The sequence below is a fragment of the Rattus norvegicus genome, chromosome 3 (assembly GCF_036323735.1).
Source record: "Rattus norvegicus strain BN/NHsdMcwi chromosome 3, GRCr8, whole genome shotgun sequence".
Taxonomy (NCBI): Eukaryota; Metazoa; Chordata; class Mammalia; order Rodentia; family Muridae; genus Rattus; species Rattus norvegicus.
The window spans coordinates 144,653,744-144,678,975 of NC_086021.1; the positions used below are offsets into that span (position 1 = coordinate 144,653,744).

Below are 25,232 nucleotides of genomic sequence, written 5' to 3' on the forward strand. Positions count from 1 at the left end.
TGGTACCTGTGGAAACCAGAAAAGGTATCAGATTTCCTCAAAGTGGAGTTACAGACAGATGGCTATGAGCTGCCATGTGTGTGCTAGGAATTGAACCTAGGTCCTCTGGAAGAGCAGCCAGTTACCTTAATTGCTGAGCCATCTCTCTTGCTCCTCTCTCACTTGTAATCACAACAATGTGCCTATTATTAATTTATTTTTTTGTCATCTATTTCTGCCAGAATCACCTTCTTTGAAATTATTTTCATCAAGAATTCTCAACAATACCAACCAACCAGCTCCCAGGGACTAAACCACTACCCAAAGAGTACACATGGACAGACTGATGGCTCCAGCTGCATATGTAGCAGAGGATGGCCTTGTTGGGCACCGATGGGAGGAGAAGCCCTTGGTCTTGCCAAGGCTTGATGCCCCAAGGTAGGGGAATGACAGGACAGGGATGTGGGAAGGGGTAGGTGGTTTGGGAGGGGGAACACCCTCATAGAAGAATGGGGAGGAGGGATGGGATAGGGAGCTTATGAATGGGGAACTGGGAAAGGAGATAACATTTGAAATGTAAATAAATAAAAAAATATCCCCCTAAAAAAAGATTGTTATGCTATGATTTACCTTCAGAATTTGAATAATTTTCTTCAAGTATTAGAGAAGTGTTGTCTTCTACTTCCCTCCCTACCTTTTTATGCTGAGAAGGTCTTACTGCGTTGCCTAGGCAGGCTCAAGCTCTGCCGCTAGAGCAACTGTCCTGCCATGACCTCCTGAGGAGTTGAGACTGCAAGCTCAGCTAATTTCCAGTATTTCCTAGTAAGGATTATATAAAACTTTAGGGAACACAGATCATTTTATTAAAATATACCAACGAATTCATACAATATTTAAAACAAGAGCAGCAATGGAACATCAAGGAAGGGATCAAGTTTAACCAAAAGCTAAAAGCACAGAACTACAATGGCTATCATGAGAAGTGAAGACTCCTATCCCGCCAGTGGAAAAGTACAGGTCACCCTTATTGGAACAACTTGGAGAAGCAGCATCAGGGCAATCTCCATATTCCTGGGTGACATACTATCTTTAGTATTTGTAAACCTCCAAACTTAAATGTGAGGACATCAAAAGTGGGGTGATGTGATGATGTAAGGGCATCAAGAATTTTTATTAGTCTATAAATTTCTATTTCCATAATCTCCCTTAAGTATACAAGTATATAAGCATACTTTTACAAAGCATCTGTTCATCTATGGAGAACAGGCCTTTGGGAGAGAACAATATGCTCTCTTAGATACCTGAACCAGTCTGTTTCATAACATATATATGCTGTTCTCTTATGTTAGTTTTTATCTTCAATGACATATGAAAGATCTAAAATCAAATTGGCTGTCTCTACAGCCACCTGTAGTCCACTCAGCTTGGCAGTGAAAGAGTCTACAGTCAGGTTACTCACTGAGCCAGAAGCTGCCTGTGGAAGGCAGGTTTGTGGTGCAAAAGGATGGTAAGTGCTTCTTAGGACAGACCAGCTGAGCTCTTCCTGGCTGTTGTATAAACCACAGCCACACCGTGACAGTGTATCTGGCCAGTTACCTACAGAGGCAGAATCTGCTGGACATGACCAAAAGTGTCCATACTTCATGTCAATGAGGATTTCACCACCATCATGTTCCAAAGAGACAGCGGCGGATTCCAGAGCACTGCAAAATGCTTCAGTAGCAATGTGGAGCTCTGCCTGAGAACACCCATCATCTCTGACAATAGCCTCTGCCTCATTATGAACCTAAAGAAGACCAGTGAAAACATAATTAACATAAAAATGTTTAGAGGAATTTCAATAAAGCAACATGGCTGTTCTGACAAGGGATCACAACCAAAGACCTTCTTCATCTATACGATCCAGCTAGAATACAGACTTGCCACAAATTACATATGATCTGGCTGGACATGCCCTTAGTATACACCTTTAATCCCTAACAATGAAGGTAAAGTTAGCCTGAAGAAGGAAGCAGCCATGTTTGAAAGTGACAACTAATTGAGGGGCAGACAAAGTGGTGAAACAGAGAAAAATATGACAGAATAAGTTAGTCAGGATATGCCCAGCTCACATGAAAACAGCACAGGAATAGAGGCTATTAAGAGCCGAGAGAAAGAGAAGGGGTGTGGTGTGTGTGTATGGCAGTTTTACACAGACAGGTTGAAAAAAGAACATGCTAGACAACGGCGAAGACAGAACAAGCCATAGAATGAGGAAGACCCAGACGATTAGAACATATTGCCAATGTTGGTATGAGGTCAAGCAGAGCAATTCAGACAGAAGCTGAGAGAAGCCAGATTGAACCAATTAGCTTAGAAGATTAGATTGTACAGAGGCTAGAAGCTTCCAGACCTAGGCCTAAGGATAGTTAGAATAGATAAAGAAATGCTCTGGGTGTGGACCAAGCCACGTATTTGCATATCTTGGGTATGGCTCTCATCTCATCCCTTCATCTGAGGAAAGAAAAGCAACACTTACAAAAATGCTTCAGAAAAATAGGATACTTGAGCAAAACCTTGTTCATAAAGTTAGTGACCTTTATTACTCAGGGTTTGGCAATAATGCTGGTTGGCTTGGCTAGGCTGTGGACCTTAACATGATTGGCCAGAATAAAAGTGTATATTTTTAGTCATGTGACCAGAATGAAGGAATTGACCCTTTCATCAGCTTATTCTAAATGGCTAATCAGTGGTCACTCTTTAAATATACAAAGGGCAATTATATGACTTAAAAACAAACAAATAATGTACACCAGGGAAAATGATGAAGTACTTTTTGTATCAGCTAAATGCTTGAGATCTGTTTAAAGTTATATTGCCCGTTGGTTTTGAGCATTAGAACCTCAGAAGCTGCAGAATTTCTGAATTCCCAATAACATAGTGTCAGCTTCAACATGCCTTACACATAGACAATGCTCAAAGAACATGATCATTTGTTAGATTAGATTCATCGATAACCAACACAACCAATTTAGCCTCTTTTATTTATAAGCATTATTTTCTTGAAATCAACCACATTATCTGAGTTTTGAAAAGCTAAATATCAAAGGTTTCTAGGATATTATTATTTGGTCACTGTCTCACAAAATAAAAATTGCTGAAAAGTCAAATAATGTATAGAGGATGTTTAGCTTACCTTGTGTCTGATATATGCAGCCAAGTGTGTTTCCACACAGCCACCTCCCAATAAAACCCATGGTTCCTTGATTGTTAACTGCAAGACATGCATTGCTGTTTGACACGTGAGCTAAGAAATAAATAAATTAAAATTGTGAGCTAAGAAATACATACATTAAAATTGGGATCCTACACTAGTACACTAGTATACAAACCACACCACACTCTCATAGCAACTTAAAAATGTTATGTTTGTCTTGTGTAAACATAGGTCAGTATGCACATGTACTGTGGTACAAGTGTGGAGCTCAGAGGACAATTTGTGGGAGTCAGTTGTCTTCTCCCATCATGTGACTTCTGGAAATTGTATTCAGGTCATTAGGCCTGGTATTCAGTGCCTTTACTCACTCAGATATCTCAGTAGTATAAAGGTACCGATTTTAATTTACAAAGAACAAAGTCCATGATGTAGGACTTGGAATCCACCTACCTTCAGCTCCTCCCAGGCAGTGTCATTTCTGCTGCAGAGAAGCAAGCTGCAGATGGTCGCCTCATTAGGAAGAAGATGAAAAAAATATTTGGAGCCAAATCTTGCAGAGCGCACATCTTTCACACTTCCATAAGTAGTAGAAACTATTGGGTATAGGGAACCAATAGGCGTTGCTCCTATTTTTGTAAAGTATAAAAAAATCAACTGTATCAGCAAAGATGGGACCCTTCAAACAAATATCAACAAACCAACAAACATTAATTTCTACCTAGTATAAGGGCCCGCACCAAAGTTTATTAAAAATATGAAATATGTGAAATATAAGATAAAAATGAATCTTCTTGGGTCTCTGAAATGTACATTCCACTATTTAAATGATATATTATTCCTCCTTTTTCTCCTCCATTTCTTTTCTGGCATGGCATTTTGCTAGGTAGTCCTGGCTGGCCTGGAATTCACCACGTAGACCAAGATGAACATGTAATAATCCTCCTTTCAGCCTTTTGAATGCTGAATTACAAATGTACCTGTGGCCACCTTTGCTTGTTTGGGCTATTTTTGTTATGGATTTTGTCATAGTTACTTCTCCATTGCTGTAACAAAATACTCCACCAAAAGCAATGTAAGCAAGAAAGGGTTCCCCTGGAACACAGTTCATTACGGTAGAGAAGTTACAGAAGCATGAGCTCAAAGCAGCCATTCCTATATCAGGAACCAGAAAGATGCATGCATGCTAGTGCTTGGCTTGCCTTCTCAGCTTTATACTGTCTAAGAATTCCTGCCCAGGGATAATGTTATTCATAGTGGGGTCAATAAAAGTGATTAGGCAGATTGGAATTACTTATTCATTTAATTGTATGTGTGTGCATATATTGGAATTATTTATTCATATAATTGTATGCAATATGCATATGTTTATGTGTGTTGTTATCCCAGCCATGCCAAGGTTAGGCAGATGCTCTGCCACTAAGCTACATACTTATATATGTATACATTCTTTATACATTCATAAAAATGAATTCCAAATAATTATCTGCATGTTCTTAGTAACTTTGATTTTGATGGTCATTAGGCTGACAGGCCTATCTGAACATCTGTTAAAAGCTATTATGTATTTTCAGGAAAAGGCACTCCAAAAAATGATTAGAGTTTTAGGAAATCCAGGCTCCTGGAAAGAGATCCCTACTTAAGAGTTAAAAAACAAAAACAAAATCAAAAACAAAACCACTTTAAGGACCTCATTAATTTTGAAAAAGGGTGGGAAATGTCCTTTTTAAAAGAAGTCATTTAGCTCTCTTTAGGTCACCGCCACTCCCATCCCTACTTTGCCTAGGAGCTTTTTGTTTTAAATGTAAATAGGTATACAAGTGCCAAAGAACAGAACACATATATTTCACTACACTGTTCTTGACTTGTTGATTTTTACACAGATCACAAGTTAAAATATGAATAAAGGTGATTTGAATATGTGCAAAATCTCTAAGGTAGATAAGTTACATAAGAAATGTACACCAATTTCTATAAGAAATAATACTTAACATTTGAACATCAAAACTTATAGCAATTCACTTTTTTGGAGTCCAGATTTTTTTTTTTTTTTTTTTTTGAGAGTTAGTCCAGGCTGTCTTTAAACTTGCTACATAGGTGAGGGACTGAGGATCTTGATAATCCCGTCTCTTCCTCACAAGTGCTGGAATTAGGTATGTACTATCATATCCAGATAGCAGAAAACTTTAGGAGTTGGAATTTTCATTTTGTGTTCTAGGTATCTGAATTAAGTAACAACTTTGGACTAATGCAGAAAACCAGTGCCTGTTTACAAGCACTGGTACTATGGGAAAACATTCCATACTTTAATTTACAAATTCAGAATACTCATTGTACTGGGTTAAGTAAGCTGGAAACAGCCAGACTAATGCAAATTAGTAGACAATTTAGATCTGTCCTACAACATAAAAAGTGAATTCCAAATATTATCTGCATGTTCTTAGTAACTTTCATTTTGACAGTCATTAGGCTGACAGTACCCATTTGGCATGCATGGTTTTTAGTGAACTTTAATTAGTTCGGTGGGTTGTAATTCACAAGGCAGGAGTGATAGCATGTGGTCAGGACTTTATGACTAGCCCAAAACCATAGGTGGACCTTGCTCAACAAAAGGCAACCATTGCAATCAATATGAATGTAACCGATAATTTCTGATGGTTTGTCAGTGCAGTTATAGGGACATTGATTTGAGAAGTGACTCACATCAGGAACTCTTCAACTTACTTTTGTCCTAACCATGTATGTGTGCTTTGCCTGCTGGCTTTGTGACTGTTATTCCAAGTATCAACTCACCAAATAATTTTAAAGGTCTGAGGGCCAGGGTATTAGTAGCCTTGACAGTATGCCTTTTGATCTCAAGAACCCAGCTACAGATGTTCTTGGTAAACGTCTTGATATATATATATATATATATATATATATATATATATATATATATTACCCTCGTCCCCAATTAGGAACTTTGGGCATAAGTACAGAAATTTCTTAGAATTATGATAAAAGTGAAGAAAACAAAGTATTCCAGCCAGAAAAATCATCTCCTGAATGTAACAGGATTTAAAAACTCTGTGAATTTTAAATTTGTGTGTACAACATTAAAGACCTTATAATTATGTTAGACTTCTCAAATGCCTATAAAATAGCTGAAGGTTAGATTATAGCAGACCATACCTAAGGTTGGAAACGGCCACCACCTTTCAAATTTTTAGTAAAAAGGTAATGGGACGTTTTCTCAGAAACAATTTTTGCCTCCAGAAATGAGACAAATGCTGTAAGGTTGGTGGCTTCTAAAAAAATTTAAAGTATTAACAGTGACATAAACCAAACCTCTTTGCTCAGAAAGGGCAATACATTAAGTGTAATGGGGACAAGCCAGGAGAACTTTTTACCTGTCACTTTGCTCAGAGGTTCCATCAGAGTCACTCCAACTCTGTCGATGGCAATAATTTGATGTTCACTGAGGAACTGTTTCAAAGATGGGTGTATGACTTTTTGGCACAGGACAAGATCTACATGGTCACTGACTAGCTGTCTTCCTAGATTAAGCAACTGCTCTAAAACTGCATTCTCAAGGGACACTTGGTAATGGACCACCAAGGTTCCTTCTCCAGCATTAGAAAAATCTCCAGATAAAGATGCACAGAAGAGTGCCACCCTAAGGGTACTTGACTTCTGGGTGGGTAATAATCTCCTTAATTGAACTTCTGATGCTTCAATAAGAAGTCCAGGTAATACAGTAGAATCTGTTACTTGTTGGCCCTTTAAGGGAACAATTATACTCTTCCCTAAAACCATTCGCTCTTCTGCACTTTCTGGAATTGTAAGCAAAAAAGCTTTCAAAATCAAAGCACCTATGTGATCTATTTCCTTTCTGGTAAGCATGCAGGCTGGTTTGCTGGTTAAGATACTGTGTACCAAGTTGAGGAAGGTATGTGTACTTCTGAAGTCAACTGGGATTCGACAACTACAGGCTTCAGACTTGAGATAACTGATACTGAGACCCAAGAGGTATTTATTTAATTTAATAGCAGTTGTGGGTGTCAAACCTATTCTCTGAATATTTTCAATCAAGTTGCAGCACAGAATGGCTGTGAATAAGCCGCAGTCACTGAAGCAGCACACGTGATTCTGCACAGATGATGTTAGGACCTTTAATATGGGATGGGTGACCGAAAGGTTTCGAAGCAGGGCTGAGGACTGTGAAGTTGTACACACACAACCTCCTAATCCATTGTGCAGCTGCTTCAGCCTCCCTGAAGGGCCATAGCATGAGGCTATGATTCCTTTCAAGACAGAAAGTGTAGACCTGACTCTCTCACTTGTCAGTGGTTCAGTTTTACACAATGATGGCTTCTTAGCTTCTAAACGAGACATCCTGCTTCAGGTGTAAGTTGTGAAGACACCTTTAGTTTGTTCACATGTTTTTCATTTTATTTTAATGTCATGTATTTGAACATTAAAGACTATTCTCCAGGTATGAAGGTCTGTACATGCAGCATTACCAGCTACAAAATCAAGTGGTTTTCAGACAATAACCAGCATAGATGAATTTAAAGACATTAATAATTCCAAGTATTTATTTTGCTTCACTCTTCAATATTCCTTTGTTTGTCTCTGGACTGAGACCTCACAGACTCTCTCGCAGCTCTCTGTATTAAGTACGTTCCAAGATGGACGCCTACGAAAGTCACCCCAGCCACAAGAAGCCAGTTCTTTCTAATCCAACTGGGGTTTTTCATTTCTTCTTTTATTATCAAGTTCAGATTCAAAGTTGCTTCTTTCTATAAGAAATTAAAAATTTTAGAATAATTCCAAAATATCTTATAGGCAGTAAGTTTAGTAATTTCAATACTCTGCTCCATTTTAGAAAGAGAATTTTAACTGTCAGAAGCATTCTGGAAGTGAGAAAGGGAACCCAATGGACTTAATACTCCTTTGCTTCTAGAAAAAATGGCACATTAGAAATCTAAGGCTTTTCCACCTTGTTAGTGTTCATGATACTAGAACACTAGGTGTTCTGCACAATTCCAGAGAGTAAACACCAACCCAGCTACAAACCCTTTGACATACAATACTGTCCTGCCTGAATTATTGCTGGTACACTAGTGGTACAACCATGTAAGCAAACACTGTAAGGTTGGAATTCATAAAACGGAACCCATGCCTAACACTGCAAAGTGGTCATAACCTGAAAATAGATAGATACTGAACCTAGAGGAAAACCCTTATAGACTCACAAGTGGAAAATGTGCAGAGAATGATACACCTTGGTACACTCAATCCTAAACAGGAAATCTTCATCAAACTCCTTCCCCTTAGGGCTTAGGGAACCACATGGAAGAGGAAGTAGAAAGATTGTAAGAGCTAGAGATGATGGATGACTCCAAGAAAAATATCTCCCAGACATAATAGTACTGGCATCCACATAAACTCATAGCAACTGTGGCAGTTTACACAGGGCCTGCACAGGTCCAAAACAAATGGGGTTCCAGCACAAAGAAGAAGTAGACATAAGCTCCCATTCCCAACCTAGAAGCTATCTCCAACTGACAACTGCTTTTAAAGGAAAAACTAGATTTTCTGAGAGCTCCACAAACCACATGGCTAGCAGATGGCCAACAGAAAAAGAATTCATTAGTGTGTGTGTGTTTTGTCTCACATTGCATTTTTAAAAAACTTTACTGGTCTTTTATTTTATGGCCTCTTACTTCATGTTTTTCTGGGTTTTGTTTGTATATGTTTTTGCATGTATGTTTCTTGTTCTTTGTTTAATTTTATTCTTTTTTCCTGTTTGTTTTGAGAGAAAGCCTTGAGTTGGAAGAGTGGGGAGTTAAGGAGGATGTGGGAGAGAAGGGAGGGGAAACCATGACATAACATATTGTATTAAAAATTATTTTTCAATTAGGAAAAACCCTACCAACAACCAAAAAAACCAAACCTAAGGCCTTGTTCTCCCGGGACCTTAAAGACAAACAAACAAACAAACAAACAAAACCCACCATTTTTTAAATTTCTTTATTTAGTGTAATTAAAAAAAATCATTGTTTGGCTTTGAAACTATGCTTCAACACGAATGTATTTAGATCAAATCATGCTTATACATAACATGACAGCAAGATAGCTACGATAATTAGTTTTAACTGTTAGCTGACAGATTCTAGGGTCACCGTGAAGGGAAACTCAATGGGGCAATTACTCAGTGAGAGACCTGTAGTGTAGGTGGTACCATTCTCTAAGGAGAGAATTCTAGGGAAAAAAAATTACACACACACACACACACACACACACACACACACACACACACACACACACACACACAGTGTGTGTGTGTGTGTGTGTGTGTGTGAAAACAGGCACTAGTGTTCTGTGCTCTTGACTGTGGACAGAAGGCTAGGCACTTTAAGTTCCTGCCATTAGCTTTCCCACAATAAAGAACTGTAGCTTGAAATTGTAAGCACCTCCCCCCCCCCCCCAATCGCTTCCCCTTAATTTTGTTAGGATATTTTGTTAAAGCAACAGGAAAAGAAACTAAATCAGTAGCTGCTAGTAGTATTCCTACTGCATAAACTCATTAGCACAGTCTGCATTTAGTTGAATCAATCTGTAATACAACTGTATTAGTATACAAATTGTGCTTTAAAGACTTGGTTAAAGTTAGAGTTAAGTTTTAGTTTTATCTACTAGTCAATCATAAGTCCCTAGTTAATGCTCTCCAAAAATGTTGATCAATGCCAATAGATACAAAATTCCTAAAGAATGTCCTAGATGATCAAGAGAAAAGGGGGTCATGGTTTGTCCGATTCTGAGCACCACACATTCAGGTGGAGAAGCACATATGAGCAGCAGTGTACGTAAGCATAAGCCACTAAACTTCATGCTGTGAGGCATGAAATCCTGACAACTTATCAAGGTCAAGATTTGAGAATTATTTCAATGGTTACTTTCGATTCAGCAAAATCTTAACAATAGAAATTATTTTTAATAAAATCATGTTCCTATTTTTTTTTTTTTTGAGACAGGGTCCCATGTAGCTCAGGCTGTCCTCAAATGTCCTATGTAGTCAGGGTGACATTTAACTCCTGACCCTCTTGCCTTCTCCTCACAGATATGAGAATTACTGTAAGTACCATCCCACCCACTCTAATCTAATAATGTGGTTTACCATTCCAAAAGTTAGCATCAAATGTATGCTCTTGACTTTTCCTGAATACATGTCTGGTGGATGGTTTTTTTTCTCTTCAGCTATAGATGACTGAAAGTTTCAATAAAACTTTGCCTTCTAAATCAAGAGAATTAATGTAAAATGTTACTAGAAATATGACTGCAGACAACTTTCTCCTACAGAGATTAGGGCTCTTTGTAAAAATGACTCATTTTAGGTCTGAGGCAAAAAAATATTCAAGCTGAGCTTTCCCCTAAGTGTACTAACAAAGAGTATCCAGGTAATGTCAAATCCAACAACATGACTACCAACTCAGAAAGATACAAGAAGGGAAACTGATCACTGCAAAAATGGTGATGATACCCAAATCGCCAACTTAGGCATTTGAATGGCAGTTAGCAAGCTCCTTTACCTTTCTGTATAAATGTGTGCATTTGAAAGGCAGTTAGCTAAATGCTCCCTTACCTTACTGGATAAATGTGTGCAATTGAAAGGCAGTTAGCATGCTCCTTTACCTTTCTGGATAAATGTGTGCATTTGAAAGGCAGTTAGCTAAATGCTCCTTTACCTTTCTGGATAAATGTGTGCATTTGAAAGGCAGTTAGCATGCTCCTTTACCTTTCTGGATAAATGCATTCTGGGTCAGTGACTAATTGAGGAGGTAAAATTGAAGCAGGGAAGAAATAGTACAAAATTTGAGCAGCATAAGTGGGTACCCCAGTGACAAGATGGACTGGACCATCACAATAGTCGGTAAATTAAGCCCATGGACCGCAGTACTCCATAGCCTATTTTGTAAATCGGTGTACTGTAAGGGAAACGAGCTCCTTCATCTATATTATCAGTGTATACAGAGCTCAACAGAAACTTTACATTTATGGGCAGCAGGAAGTAAAATGTTAACTTACAGTCTTCCTGCCTTAGTGTCTTCTCCTAAATCCTGGGATTACAGGTGTGGGCCACTACACCGTGCCCTTTAATAAAAAAAGTTAGTATATATCACAATGAACACAACTCTCAGAAAGAAAGGCATTTCTATAGAGAAACTAAAGTTTAGGATTAAGTGGAAAAAGTATTTCCAATTGCCTCAAGTCAATTAAAACCAGGTTTTGCTGCTAAAGGAGTTTGACAAATGCTTAGCTGTTCTCTGTTCCCCCCATCCCCCAACCTAGTTTCACCCTGTAACACTGGATAGGATAGAGGGGAGAAGGGGAGAGAAGGAGAGGGAGAGGGAGAGGGAGAGGGAGAGGGAGAAGGAGAGAGAGAGATCCCTGAATCTAATTTCTTTCCTTTTGTTTCTTCTTTCAGCATGAACATGAACAAACTGCAGACACCCCCCTTACCCACAGAGAACCATCAACCCCACCTTCTGGGACCCTAGCATTTATATGCTCTCTGAGAAGTTCCCAGAATTCCGAACATCACGCACTTGCAGAATCCATCTGCAGCTGGCAAAACCAGGCCTCTGCTAGCCTAAGAGGCTAATCATAGCGGCTGCAGGACAGTCAGGAGCAGCCCCATATCTCCACACCTAAAATTCAAACAAAGGTTTTGCTTTTTAAAACTTTTCCAATTTTGGAATTATGAATGAAGGATTAGGCTTGAATTATATAATCACATCCTCTTGAATTCAGTGATTTCTATTCATAGAAGATAATTTTGAACTACAACTATGCCTATTTTTATCTTAAAAAATCATGGGCTATTTTGTTAAGATATGTATATATCTTAACAAAAACAGTAACTTTTCAGTTTGGTCTTTTTCTTTCCAGAGCACTATAAAATAAGTTCCAATCCTGGGAAATAACACATGGTTGACCAGATTTAATGGAACTTACCTGAAAACTGCAAGCTTGCTCCTTCTCCTAGGGTTGGCTCTTTGGTGGACTTGCAAGCCCCAGACTATCCAGCTCAGGGGTATCGTCCTTAGGAATTTGGAAGACAGGGCTGCTTTTGATTCTGTGCCACCCCAAATGTATGAACCCGATTAAAGGTACCATAACAATCAGAACTTTGTACTCTCTCCAGAGATTCTGAAAGCTCATAGTCTGTAGACATTAGTACACCTAAGAAAAGATTAAAGGGGAAAATTAAAATTAAACCAACCCCAAAACATAAATGGTCTCAAATCATGCCAACAAACACAAACAGTATATATAGTATATTTCAATACAAATTCACTTATAGGTTGGAGAGATGGCTCAGTAGTTAAGAGCCCTTGCTGTTCTTGCAAAGGACCTGGGTTTGGTACCCAGCAACCACAAAAACAGCTTACAGCCACCTGTAACTCCAATTCCAGGGGATATAAGAGGACTCTGTTGGCATCAAGAACACATGCAGTGGGCAGACATAGAATCAAGACAACTACTAATACACACAGTTAAAATATAATTGACTATAAATATATTTTTCAAACTGGGCAGTGATGGTACACACTTTTAATCCCAGCACTTAGGAGGCAGAGGCAGGTGAATCTGAGTTCGAGGCCAGCCTAGAATACTAGTGAGTTCTAGGACAGTCAGGGATATACAGAGAAAAAAATGAAAACAAAGCAAGAAAAGAAAGATAGTTTCTGAAAATGAAGAGTAAGCTTCTGCTTGGGAGCGCTGACCTAGAATTTCCACAGTGTGATAAAGATGAACTCCTCAGAGTGTGTGGGGACATTTGTCACAGAGGTAAAGGAGCCTAATGCATCACATTTCCTGCTCTGAGCCTGTCACTGATTCCAGGGGTTGACCATGGTCTCATGCTCCCTGTCCTAAGGCACCAGTGTCTACGCATCATCCATTCTGCTTAGATTAGCTACCTTTAGAACATTGCCTGGAGGACAGACATACCTCCACCTTGTTACAGTCTTTTGGGGAACCATCCATATGGGCCACCAAAGGACAACAATGAGATACATACACTAGACCACGAGTATTTTAAAATCTATTTCTTTTCTCTGCATTAAGAGATTTTATCTTTCCAATTTTCCAGTAAGGCTTTAGTCAGGTTTTCTGTGATTTTTACATTCCCAAGCTAAAAGAAAATGCCTTGGTGGCAGAAATGACAGTAAAGTGGAAAGAGGAAAGGCAATTATGTGACCTAGAAAATCCCAAACACTTGGGTTCTAGATATCGGATTACTTGGTTTCTACAACAGTGCCAGTTAAAACAACTGTTTTGTTATTTTCTACTAACGTTTGAATACAGGTTTTTTCTGTTTGTTTTTTTTCCCCCCGAGATTCTTATTTTGCCTATGAGGTCTCCTGGGCGCCATCTGCTGGTATTCTGAGTAGTGTGAAGACTCCATTCTGCTTAGAACATATGAAAAGCAAAGTACTCCTGACGAGAACATCGGCCGGGTGCTAGAATGAATTGACCCAGCTCCTGTGCTTGGGATGTCTGACATTCACTATTACTTTGTCTTTAATGAGAATGTTGATGTTGGATAGTTGTGAATTCCAATCATTGACCTGAACGGCTCTTTTAAAAATACCGCCCTCATAAAAAGTTTCTTTGATTTTCAATTTAAGCAACAGTTCAAGTTTGGTCTTTAGTGTAGACACTAGGCACTACTGAAAAATAGTTTTCATCATAAAGAAAGAACCTTTGAAGAGAGAGTCATGCCTAACTGGACTTAAGCATTGTGCAACATATGGTGCTTATATGTACAGTTCTAAAGGAAAGGAATCCATAGTGTACTTGCCTAACCTGTCCAGCATGGCAAAGAGAATGATTTACCCTTTACCCACATTTTCTAGATATCTACCCTACAATGGCACCAATTCTGTTAGACTTTTCTAGCCTTATAAAACACACATACACCAAATTAAAACTAAACTTCTACTCCCGATGAACCAATGGTTTGCAGTCGAGTTCTATAGTTTCCACTCTGCACAATCTTACTGCTTTTCTCACTCACCACTCAAGGACAGCTCGATCAACATCTAAGTCGGGGAAATCTATCTGTTGTCAATAAAGGTAATTAAAACCAAACAATACTGAGCGTGTCACTAACTATAAAGTTCAAAATACAACTGCTTATAGTGGCTGAGACGCACCGACCTACAGCAGTCCGTGGTTCATTAGGGGGACACAGTGATTTAGCGCTGTCTCAGGTTCCATTTCACTGATTTTTATCATCTAATATTATATCTGAATTATAATTACCCCGACTGTCATCTGATCTCGGCAGTAGTGTGGGGAGAGGGATGGAAACCATGCAGAGTATTCAGGATTAGATGTCCAGTTGCTTGACCCTTGGTGTGACAGCAGGGCTTTTTTATCTGTCCCTTGTCTGCTTTAAAACTTCAAAAGGCCAATTTCTACCTTTCATCCTTTTTGATATACTTCATTATTCTACGTTTGTGTGGGGTATTAATACTCTCTACTTCCTATCCACACTGTAAAAATGCGCTTGCTCTAGCTCTCATCTTAACCTTCCCTTCCATCTAGAATAGGCAAGCGGTACTTCTGTTACCTATGGTCTAGTCTCATTTGCTACCACAGTGTCACTTCCAACACTATCGGTCCCCCTCTTCTATGCCAATCTATCACCCTTGAAGGTCATCTTCCTCTGCACACTTGTGACCATTTTCTCCACTATCAAGAACCAAGGGCTATAATCCCAGGACTAGGAATTGCATTTGCAAGAGAATCACTGAGAAGATTGCACTGTTCAAGGTTATTCATCCTTCGGCAAAATAGCAAATACTTAGATGACATGAAACTGTCTCAAAACCAATAAAAACAACAAAAACCAAACCAATCTGAGTCCTTGTCATCATCATCAATGACAACAACAACAGTAACAACAAAGCCTCTTTCCTTCCATACTGCTATTACACCTGTATTTTATTTTGTGGGGAAAAAAAATGAGGAAAAAAAGAAAAAGGAGGCTGTAGAAATAGAGCTCTTGCAGAGGACCTGAATTTAGTTCCCAACACCTGCATCAGGTTACTCACAGCCATCTGCAACTCTAATTCCACAGGATCGAACAATACCTTCAGGCCTTCAAGGGCATCTGCAACTCAGTGCACATTAACCCAACAAGGAGACAAAAACTATACATAATTAAAAATAAAATAAGATTGAAAATATCTTATACTAAGCTATAATGTATTATGTCTTTTCGCTTACTCTTTAAGACTATTCACATCCTGTCATTTCAGACAATCTTCTCAAGACATAGTCTAAATACTTATTATGAACTCCAAATGACTTTCTTGTTTTGTGGTCTCATCAGTAGTATTAGTCACCTGGGAACTTAGGAGAAATGTAAATTCTCAGGCTTCCTGACCACTGAAGCCAAAACTCCAGGCTAGTGTCCACAGCATTCTCAGGAAGCCCTGAAGCGCAGTTTGAGAGCGACTGCTTCAGTGACCTCCAAAAGCCCTATACTTCCTACTTACATGAGGAACGGGAGCCACGTTTCTGTGTGTTCTGAAGACTTCCAGGACAGTTTTGGTTACCGGGTAAAAGTTAATCCTTTATTACAGCATACAAAGGCCATTCAGATTTAGGTTTTTCCAACTAGTTTTCGGAAACTAGAGTAAATCTGGTTAATTAGGCTGAGTCATAAAGCAGTGACTTAAAGGAATGAGCTGCAGAGTCCTACTGCCTGGACTTCAAATCTCCCCTCAATCCTCTTTGCAACTGTGCTGCCTTAGCTGAGTCACGGCAAGAGGACTAATGACTTCCATATACAATAAACATACAGGAAGCAGCCTCGGCTCAGTGACAGGTAACTACTGGTACTGTTCTTCCATCATCTGAAAAGGGACAATGTGTTTTTCCCTTGACCTCCCCCCCCCCCCCCCCCCCCGTGTAGGATGATGTCACAGGTGAGGCAAGTACAGGATAGAAGGAGGCCTGTCATTGGAGGAGAAGGAAGGATGGGCGGGAGAGAAGTTTGAAGGTAGAGAGGGAGACTAGGGGAGAGAGGAGGAGACAGGGCGGAGGAGAGGGGCTGAGAAGCCTTGGCAGAACAAGATGGCAGGTGATGTTAAGATTCTGCTCTGTGTATTTACAGGTTGTTATTAATGTTCTCAAGGGATGGATAGTACTGGGCTTTGTATGTTTAAGTGAGCAATTATATCTTACCAATTGGATCTAAGATTATTGTGTTGTGTGTTCTTTTATGTGAGTGTTTGAGTGTAGGAAAGTGTACGGCTGAAATGTGTTTCCGCCAAGATATCTAGCAGATATCTTGGGGCACCGCGGTACTGAGCTAGCGGGGTAAAAGACACCGTTACTCTTTATTATTTTTATATTTTTACAACAACACGCCCGCCCCCACACTTTTTAAGATTTGTTGTTGAGATTATGTATGAGACACGGTCACATGTAATCCATGCTGGCCTCCAATTCATTATGCCAGACAAGAAAACAAAAGTAAAATATCCAGATTCTCAAGAAACAGGTTTTGTGGTCTGGGGGGAGGGGGCCCTGTTTGAGTGTATATATGGTGCTACGAAGTAGCTACCATTCAAGTCAGAAAGAAGGAAACTTCTAAGGCATAGAAAAGCTGAAAAGACAGAATGGATGTCTGGATGTTATGCTTGTCTGATGACAGTCAATAAAGAGTTGCTAAGTGGTCAGATGTGTGAGTTTTTGGATACCTGATCTGCACATACAGAAATGTTAGGCATAACAGAAGCTTTGAGCAACATGACAATCAACTTTAACCTCTGTACAATCTTGCTATCTTCAGAAAATTAGTTCCTGCCTCAATCTCATGACCTATCACATTATAAAGATTTTTCTGCATGTTTATAACACTACAGTGCAGGACACCATTTAGCTCTTACTGCTATATATGTGTGACTTCTAATACACAGAAGTAGGTACCTCCAGAAACGCCTGCTTGGGTGATAATATAGCTAATCTTTTGTTTGTAGCTTACAAAATTAGAAAAGTACTGTATTGATCCAAACAACTCTAATGTTCCTAACAATTTTCTCTTGAGGTGTGAGTGGAGTTACTTTTATTCAAATGCTCATATTCTGTCCACACACGCTGCCAATATTGTTAGACTAAGGAAACTACCAAGGTGAGTAAGGAAAGGTGCTTGTTCTGTTCTTCAAGACCAAATATGGAAGGGGGTGGTCTTAATGATCCACAACTGAACACTGTAGAGGAACAAAAGTAAAATAACTGATTCAAGTCTTCAGTCATTTTCAAAATCACCCTTCTCTATTTCCTCTGAATTGCAATGTTTTTTAGTCAATATTCTTAACGTTTAGTTAACAGCCATTACCAAAGGGGGAGTGGCAGCCAATCATTTTGTTTCTTTGCTTTATTCTCATTGCAGAACAGAAACTAGAGAATCTGGGCTTCCTTAGTTCTTCACAGGGTGGCTCATGACAGAAGATGAGTAGGGGTAACTTCTATTTCATAGAGAGAACATTTTTGTATTCTAGACTGCAGACTCTCCATACTTTGATAATTTATCACAATATGAACCATTAAATAACAATAACAAACAACTTCCAGACCACCTCACATACAAACTGTTAGTAGTTGCTTAGTTGGTGTAATCTCTCCATGGCAGGTGGTACCACTAACCAGACTGTGTTTGATGCAGTGTCTGGGTCTAGATGTTCAGAGAATGAGGGGAAAATGAAAGAAATGATGAGAGATACATCAATCTCAGAAACTGGCTGACTACCTGACCAGAGGGTAAAGCAGACAGATTGGAAACTGTCTTTTGGCTTGCCTTGAGTAGTTTAGGCTGTATCAAATCTCTGCTTTCTCAAGATGCCAGCAACTCTAAATAAAGTGCACCTTAAAGATATTTCCGGTTCCTGTAGCATTATGGGCCTGGTATTTCAGTCACAGGTCTTGTGCTTCAGCTCTTTTTTGGGGTGTCACTTATCCGAATTTGCTCAGAACATTCAATTGAAAACTCAACTTTCCTCTGAGTTTGACTATTTTTTAGAACTTATCACTAGACTACAAGCTCCCGGTGGGAAGAACCTTGACAGTCTAGGTCACTGATGGGTCAAACAGTGTCACACATACAGTAAATGACAACAAGAAAGCAGACAACAATAGCAACAACAATACAAAAAAAAAAAAAAAACAAAAAACAAAAAAACACTTTTCTTCTGAGACATCAAAAGGATCCTGGAAGATGAACACAACCTCAGGGATTCCTCTCATGTCAGATGTGCTTGGACTTCTACAAGGTAGTCAAAAGCCCGAGTTACTGTTTACACTTTCTCAAAGTTGACACGATCATGCTGCCAGCAGCTCTATGCTCTACTTTCCTGTTTCGGAAGGCCCCCCACGACCTGACAGTCCCCGGTATACCTCTCCCCGTGAAGGAGATAGAGCAGTACCGAGTTACAGGTGCAAGGCGACCAAGCGGTGACCCCCAACTCTTTCCTAGAAAAGCTTCTCCATTCAGTTTACTATGCAGGTGAGTTTGAGTTTGAGAAAGCTCTACTCCAACTCTCCTCGTCACCCACACTCATCCCCCAATCAGATAGTCGCATCCTGAAGTTACTTTGAAAGCAGGCCTTGGACCAAGCCGGTGGCTAGGTGCCTCTGTATCCCCGCCCCCAAATACCCTTGGTCACGGCCACTTCCCATGTGGGGACGCAGCAGGGCCACAGGGGGCTTCTCCACCGGCGGCTTGAACCCTCTCACCTGCCCACCAGCAGCTGCACCTCGCGGCCAGGCCGCCTTCGCCACCAAAAGCCAGAAAACGCTCTTGCACAGCAACCAACCATTCACCAGAGCGCCACCACCTTTGCCCTGCGCGGCGGGAAGGCGCATGCGCAACTCCACGCGCACCCCTTTTCCGGGGTTTGCCTGCAGCTCCCGCAGAGAAAAGCTGCGGCCGTCACCGGAAACCTTACGGGGCCGACGTGTATTTTGTCTGTGCAAACTACCAAAACGGAAAAGGTATAAAAACACATCACAGCGCCAAGAAGGCGACAGAGCTTGCGGCTCTCTGCTCTCTCAAAAGGTATTTGTAGAATGAATGAAGCTACCACCATTCTTGTGGCTTTTCCTGCTCTGACCAATCATAAGGCGCCTCGTTCTGTCACTCATTTGTCAATTCCCACCTCTCTCAGGACTACCTGAACTGTAGAAAGTAGCTCCGCCCTGCGGTCCGGCGAAGACGTCGGAGAGCGGGCATGCGCAGTCAGAGCCTGTCGCCTTGCAGGGAACTTCCGCCCAGTCTAAGGATCTGGTTTGGCAGAAGTTGGGAGTTTCCAATTCAGTGCCGGATCCGGTTGATTAATTTCCTTGGTTTTGCCATTCTTTTTTTTTTTCTTCTTCAGGGATAAGTCTTTTGTTCTCTTGAGCCACACGAAACATTATGGAATTATGTTTAAACATATTTTAATTACTTTTTCCCTGACCCTGTGAAAATCACCTTTATTTTTCAACCTTTTAATATTCCTCGTTAAAAATATTTTCTACACCTGCCCTATAGTTTTGTGATACCATGGAAAGTACGGCTTTTGTTGTTGTCCATCACTACGTATCGTTGACCTTCAGTGATACATTATCTGCCAATCGTATTCATGGCATTTCCAGCTTCTTTAAGAAAAAAAAAAAATCCGCTTTGGCCGCCATCTTTATTTTGGTCTCCATAAAGCTTTGATATCATCGACGCGAGCCATTTTTCGTTTGGGCAGTTCCTTCTGGCTATTCTGTTACCTTATCCAGGGCTTCGCCGCCATCGTAGGTCCTGGCACTGGCTTCTAAGTGTGTGAAGTCCGTCATGCCATCTTGTGTTTGGGCGCCGGTTGCATTCTCAAACGCGCGAGGGACACTGGGAAACAGGAAGTAGGCCAAAGCTTCTGAAGCTTGGCCCGCCGCCTTTTAGTCTGAGTTTTCACATCCAGGTGCTAGTCCACCAGTGACCCTGGACAGTAATAACACATATAAAGCCCGAACCCACCTCCTGCCACCATAGGTAAGACACTTCTGACATCCTAGCTGTTCCCTCAGTTGGACTGAAATGTTTGCCCATCTTATTTATATATACCACTATATTTTTCTCCTTTGGATTTTGGGACTTTCCACAGTTTTTCTCGTAGGTTTTCCTTCTCTTTCCATTAGAACTGTTAAACACCAGGGTGCAGGGAGACGGAGATTTAAAGGGCCAACAACGTTGAGGGAATTTCCATTGAATAAAATAGCCAAATGAATGGAACAGCAAATTTTATCATTTCATCAATGTATGGCTTTCTGCATCAATAGAGGTAAATATAGCTCCCAGAGATGTGATGTAGTTTTTATGTTTGTATATTCTTCCCATTCATTCATTCATTCGTTCATACATTGCATTTGTTGAATCCTTAGTTCTGTGCTATAAAATATAGAAGTAAACTTGAAAACAAAGCAAAACAAAAACTCAATCCTTTTTCATTCACTTCATTCACTTGCTTTGATACATGCTAAGCTGGGACCAAGAACATAATGTTCTAATGTTTCTTAACACTGCTGGACAAGCAACTTCATGTTCTCACTTCTCCTTTTCTTGGGCACTGTATATAACCATAATTGTAAGTCAAGAGGCTAATACTCCAGTTAGTGTGGCCTTGCTGCTCAGAGTAGTCATCTACCAGCCAGGTCAGCATCTTCTGGGAGCATGCTACTTGGAATGAGTAGAAGTTGCACTCGGACACAATGTAATATTGATTTGGAAACTTTGGACTGTGGCTTACCTTAGCTTTTGGTAGCTCCAAGCTTTCTTCTGTGTCTTTCTGTATGCGAAATCAATATCAGGAGTTCTCAACTTGTGCTGCCCATGACAATCACCCGGGGAGCTTCTAAACCAGACTTCAGACCAGTTGCAGGTAGAAATCAAGACTATATGGTGCTTAGAGGATACTAAGGTATTTGAGACATTTATGTTTTTCATGCTGTTAGGAGTAAGACTGCTTTTCACCTTCCTTGTTGGCTTTGCTTAAAATCCTATGGAGATAAAGAGGAATATTAGATTGGGTGGGTGATGAGCTAGCTTCCCAGTGATTGGTTACCTTGTCAAACAGCTTCCCAGTAATTTTTGCTTTGCCATATATGTCTTTTCAACAGTCTTAAGTGGGAAAGAAGAATGAATGCCACTTGTTTTGCGGAGTCTAACACTAATGTTTTATGAGTATGAAGGAAAACATTATTATACTGAAATATTGCTTGCTAGCAGTTTTTGCAATGCTGCTACTAAGGATAGTGATAGAGTGAACATGGGTAAGAAAATCAGTTCTCAAACCGTCCTCCCTGGCTTTATATCCTACTTCCTTCACTGACCAGTTCCAGCTCTGGGATCTAAAAGATAATCACTTACTCTTGGCTTTAGTTTCCTAACTTGTAAGGTAGGACTCCTGTGAGAGTTAGGTAAGTTAATACAAGAAATGAGCTTCTTAAAAATACCTGGCATGAACTGGAGAGATGGCTCAGCAGTTAAGAGCTGTATGCTGTTCTTCTAGAGAACCTGAGTTTAGTTCCCATCACCTATGTCAGGCAGTTCACAATTGCCTATAACTCCAGCTTCTTGGGGACTCAAGGTGTTCAAAGTCTGCAGGTGCCTACATTCACATTCACATTCACATGTGCAAACTGGCACAGAGGCACACCCCCTGTACATATAATTAAAAAAATAAAAATCTTTTAAGAAGTATGTGGCATATAGTAACAGCTATGAAAGTATTAGCTATAGTTGTTTTTATAAAAAGCTTGGATTATTAAGATTTTGTTTATATATTACCATGACTGAAACTTTACAGCTTTCTACTTTTGTGCATCTGTTTGAAAAAGAAGGTGATCTAAATATATTATCCAAGGCCAGAAGTACACTTTTTAAATCAAAAGGTCTTCTTTTAAACATAGCCTTATTAAGATAAAATTGTGGTGCAAATAACATTTTTTTAAATGTTCCATGGGTATGCTTTACACTGGTGACTCATCATCACAATCAAATAATGAACATACCCTTCACCCTCCAAAGTTTGGTTGTGTTCCTTGGTACTTCCTCTAGCTGCTGACAGAAGCATTATTTCAAAGGAATCTTGTACTACATGTTTCTATTTGTGGGGTGTGGGGGAGTATGTGTAACTATTTTGAGAGCCATCTTCGATATATTGATAGCTCATTTTCTTCTTTCCTTCTAGTTTTTTCTTTCGTGGTACTGCAGATTGAAGTCAGGGTTTGGTGCCTCTTAGGCAGGAGCTTCACAGACTCTTCAGCCAGTTTGAATTGCTGACAGCCATCAGTATGTGGGTACACAGTCATCTGCACAATTCACTAGTTGATAACCATTGAGATTTTTGTTTTCAGTGTGCTCATTTGCACCTAACCTTGTTCTTTGCCAGCTTATTTGAATTGAAAAAAAAAGTTATTTAGTGCTTGCTGTTCATGTACAATGAAACTAGAAGAGTACAGTGGTAAAACATTTTGTGTTGGGATTTTACCTTTCTCTCATACAGTTTATGCCTTAATTTTTTTATGAATAAGATATGTCATTTTAAAAATGCAAGACCTGTGGCTGGAGATGTAGCTAAGTGGCAGAGTTCTTGCCTAATATGCATGTGGTCCTGGGTCCAACTCTGTATTTAAAAAAAAAGAAAGAAAAGGAAATTTAGTTCTTAGGATTGAACCGTTCTCTTGCTAGGCAAATGCTCTATCATTGAGCTATTATTCTAGCCACACACCCTTTCCCCCAACATTTTAGTTTTGAAACAGTGTCTTACTGAGTTGCCCAGGCTAACTAATAATTTCTATCAGTCTCTGGAGTAACTGGGGTCACAGGCTTGACCATTTGGCTTATTTATTTTTATTCATTTTTAAAATTGTGTGTGTATATGTGTGTGTGTGTGTGTGTGTGTGTGTGTGTGTGTGTGTGTGTGTGTGAATGTGTGAGTGCAGTGCCTGTAGAACTCAGGACAGGGCATTTGATCTCCTGGAGCTGGAGTTAACAGATGGTTGTGAGGTGCTGAGGTAGGTAGGGACTTACTGATGAATGTCCAAAGCAAGAGCAACGAGGACTCTTACTGCTGAGACATTTCTCTAGGCCCAGGATTGTTATCTCCTGGTATGTATATGTCTAATAGTTAAATCTGCCTTAAATCTTTGAAGTTTACTATGGCTGTACTACTTTAGGGATTTTGGACAGTAATCCATGTACATTAGAGACCAATGAGATCTCAAAGTAGAGATTTACAAAGCCAAACCAGAGGCATCCCAGAGCTCCCTGAATACCATTTATGTTTTAAGGTTTAGTGTCTCTGATATAGAAAAATGGCTCATCAGTTGCTTTTAATAAACCAAAGCTGGCTTAAAATTGGATTTGATTTATGTTACTGTGGGAGCAACAAAATACAGCTTTTAAAATATCTTGGATATAAAAGTTAATGTATGTCACTGATTTGATTCTCTAGAAAATATTAATTTTTTGTAGTTAAAATATTTTAGATTGATATGTTATATTAAAAGTTTAGTTGCCTGAGTTTTGATTCTGTCACCAGCCTCTATTGCCCATCCAATAGTTCTTCCCCAGTTTCTCCAGCTATCCCTCATGTCCCTCTGTCCTTCAACTCTTACCAACCAGAGAACCAATGTTATATTCTCTAACTGATACAATTTTTGCACAAAAAATTAGATCTTAAGAAGAGTATGTTAATGCTTATCAGAATGCTTTTTGTTTGTTTGTTTGTTTGTTTGTTTTTAAATGAAGGTGATGGAGAAATAAATCAGAATGGGTTTTAGGTTATAAAGTAGCATGATATCTGCTTGTACATTAATGGGTGTGTTTAAGACTAGTCATCCACAGAGATTCAGGCACAGAACTAGTTATTGACGTATATGACCTCAGAGCACAGTGACTATACTATTTCATGGAAAGAACTAGAGACACAGAGTTGAATAGGCTCAGGCTATATGAAAAGGCAGCATTTAGAAGGATGTGCTTTGCTAGAGTCTGGAGACATGGTTGGAGTGCACGAGGGCATCTGTGTGTGTTGCTTCTGATAACGGATCAATGATAAATAGATGTGGACTATCAGTTAAACATCCCATGCAGGGTTTGCTGGACTGAAGACTTAGCAGGAAGGGGAGGCCTAGTCACATGACTGGCATGACTGTCAAGTGACAGAAAAGTAGAATCCATACTTGGGATTGGTCCTGTTACCGTATTTCAACATCTGGTTACATTTAATAACAGGGGGGAAAAGTTAGATTTTTGTTGTTTAAATGATTCTTTCTTCCATTGTTGATGCTTGTTTTGGTTTGGTTTTAATAAGCATACTAGGCATTCAGGGTTGACTCCTAAGTCATAGGAACAGCCAGTTCTCTTTTATGCTGAGGTTGCCTTTTAACCTTTATCTGAGTTGTCACTGGTAAAAGGTTCTTTTTGTTTTTTGTTCATCTGTCGCTTATTGACCTTGTACTAAAGTCTGTCCCTGGATATGAGTTTAATAATAACAAAAGTGTGTTCGGTGCAACAGTGATGGTTTCCCATGTTTTTAGCTATAGCTGTAACATCAGAAATCCTAGGCCCCTATGGTTATCTGTTCTATGCCTGTAGCTAGGAAGCTTTTTAAGATGATAGAAGCATAACAATTTGTTGGATAAAATTTGAAATGGAGAAGTTAGATGCCTAGAGTTAATATTTGACCTCTTAAACTGGGGTGACAGCTTTGGAAAGCTTGTCACACAGGCCAGAAATACTCAAAGAAAGACAAATGAGGATTTTGCATTGCCCTAGATTTTCCCACAGAATAATCTAGAAGGTCACTGACTTTCTTTATTTGAGTTTATCTCTGTTTTGTATTTAAATGACAGGAAAATCATGTGATATTGTCTAATCAGCTTCTATTCCTTCCCCAAATTAATTTTCCTAAGAAGCTTAGGCTGTTTGCCTCCCTGTCCGTACACACTTGCAAGCACGCGAGTTTTG

The 25,232-nt window shown here is 39.6% G+C and overlaps 2 protein-coding genes across 12 annotated transcripts in view; one reads left to right on the plus strand and one right to left on the minus strand.

Moving 5' to 3' along the window:
- Positions 1-819: 819 nt before the first annotated feature.
- Mkks (MKKS centrosomal shuttling protein) lies at positions 820-19,088 on the minus strand. The gene is made up of 6 exons (NM_001008353.2): positions 18,971-19,088; positions 12,173-12,400; positions 6,562-7,953; positions 3,626-3,801; positions 3,155-3,265; positions 820-1,765 (listed from the first exon to the last, which is right to left on the minus strand). Exons 3-6 carry the CDS (start codon positions 7,544-7,546, stop codon positions 1,325-1,327), a joined length of 1,713 nt encoding a protein of 570 aa, NP_001008354.1. The 5' UTR covers positions 7,547-7,953; positions 12,173-12,400; positions 18,971-19,088; the 3' UTR covers positions 820-1,324.
- A 66-nt stretch (positions 19,089-19,154) lies between these two features.
- The window catches only part of Slx4ip (SLX4 interacting protein), a 176,571-nt gene continuing 170,493 nt past the window's right edge, over positions 19,155-25,232 (plus strand). For 3 of the 11 annotated variants that reach the window (XM_017591988.3, XM_063284384.1, XM_063284381.1), the window contains exons 1-3: positions 20,080-20,252; positions 20,399-20,541; positions 22,450-22,554. The gene's annotated coding sequence lies outside the window, so the exon portion shown is untranslated. Of the gene's footprint in view, positions 19,293-20,079; positions 20,253-20,398; positions 20,542-22,449; positions 22,555-25,232 lie in introns of those variants that run through there. The other 8 variants (XM_008762257.4, XM_063284385.1, XM_008762261.4 and 5 more) reach the window with 6 other exon arrangements.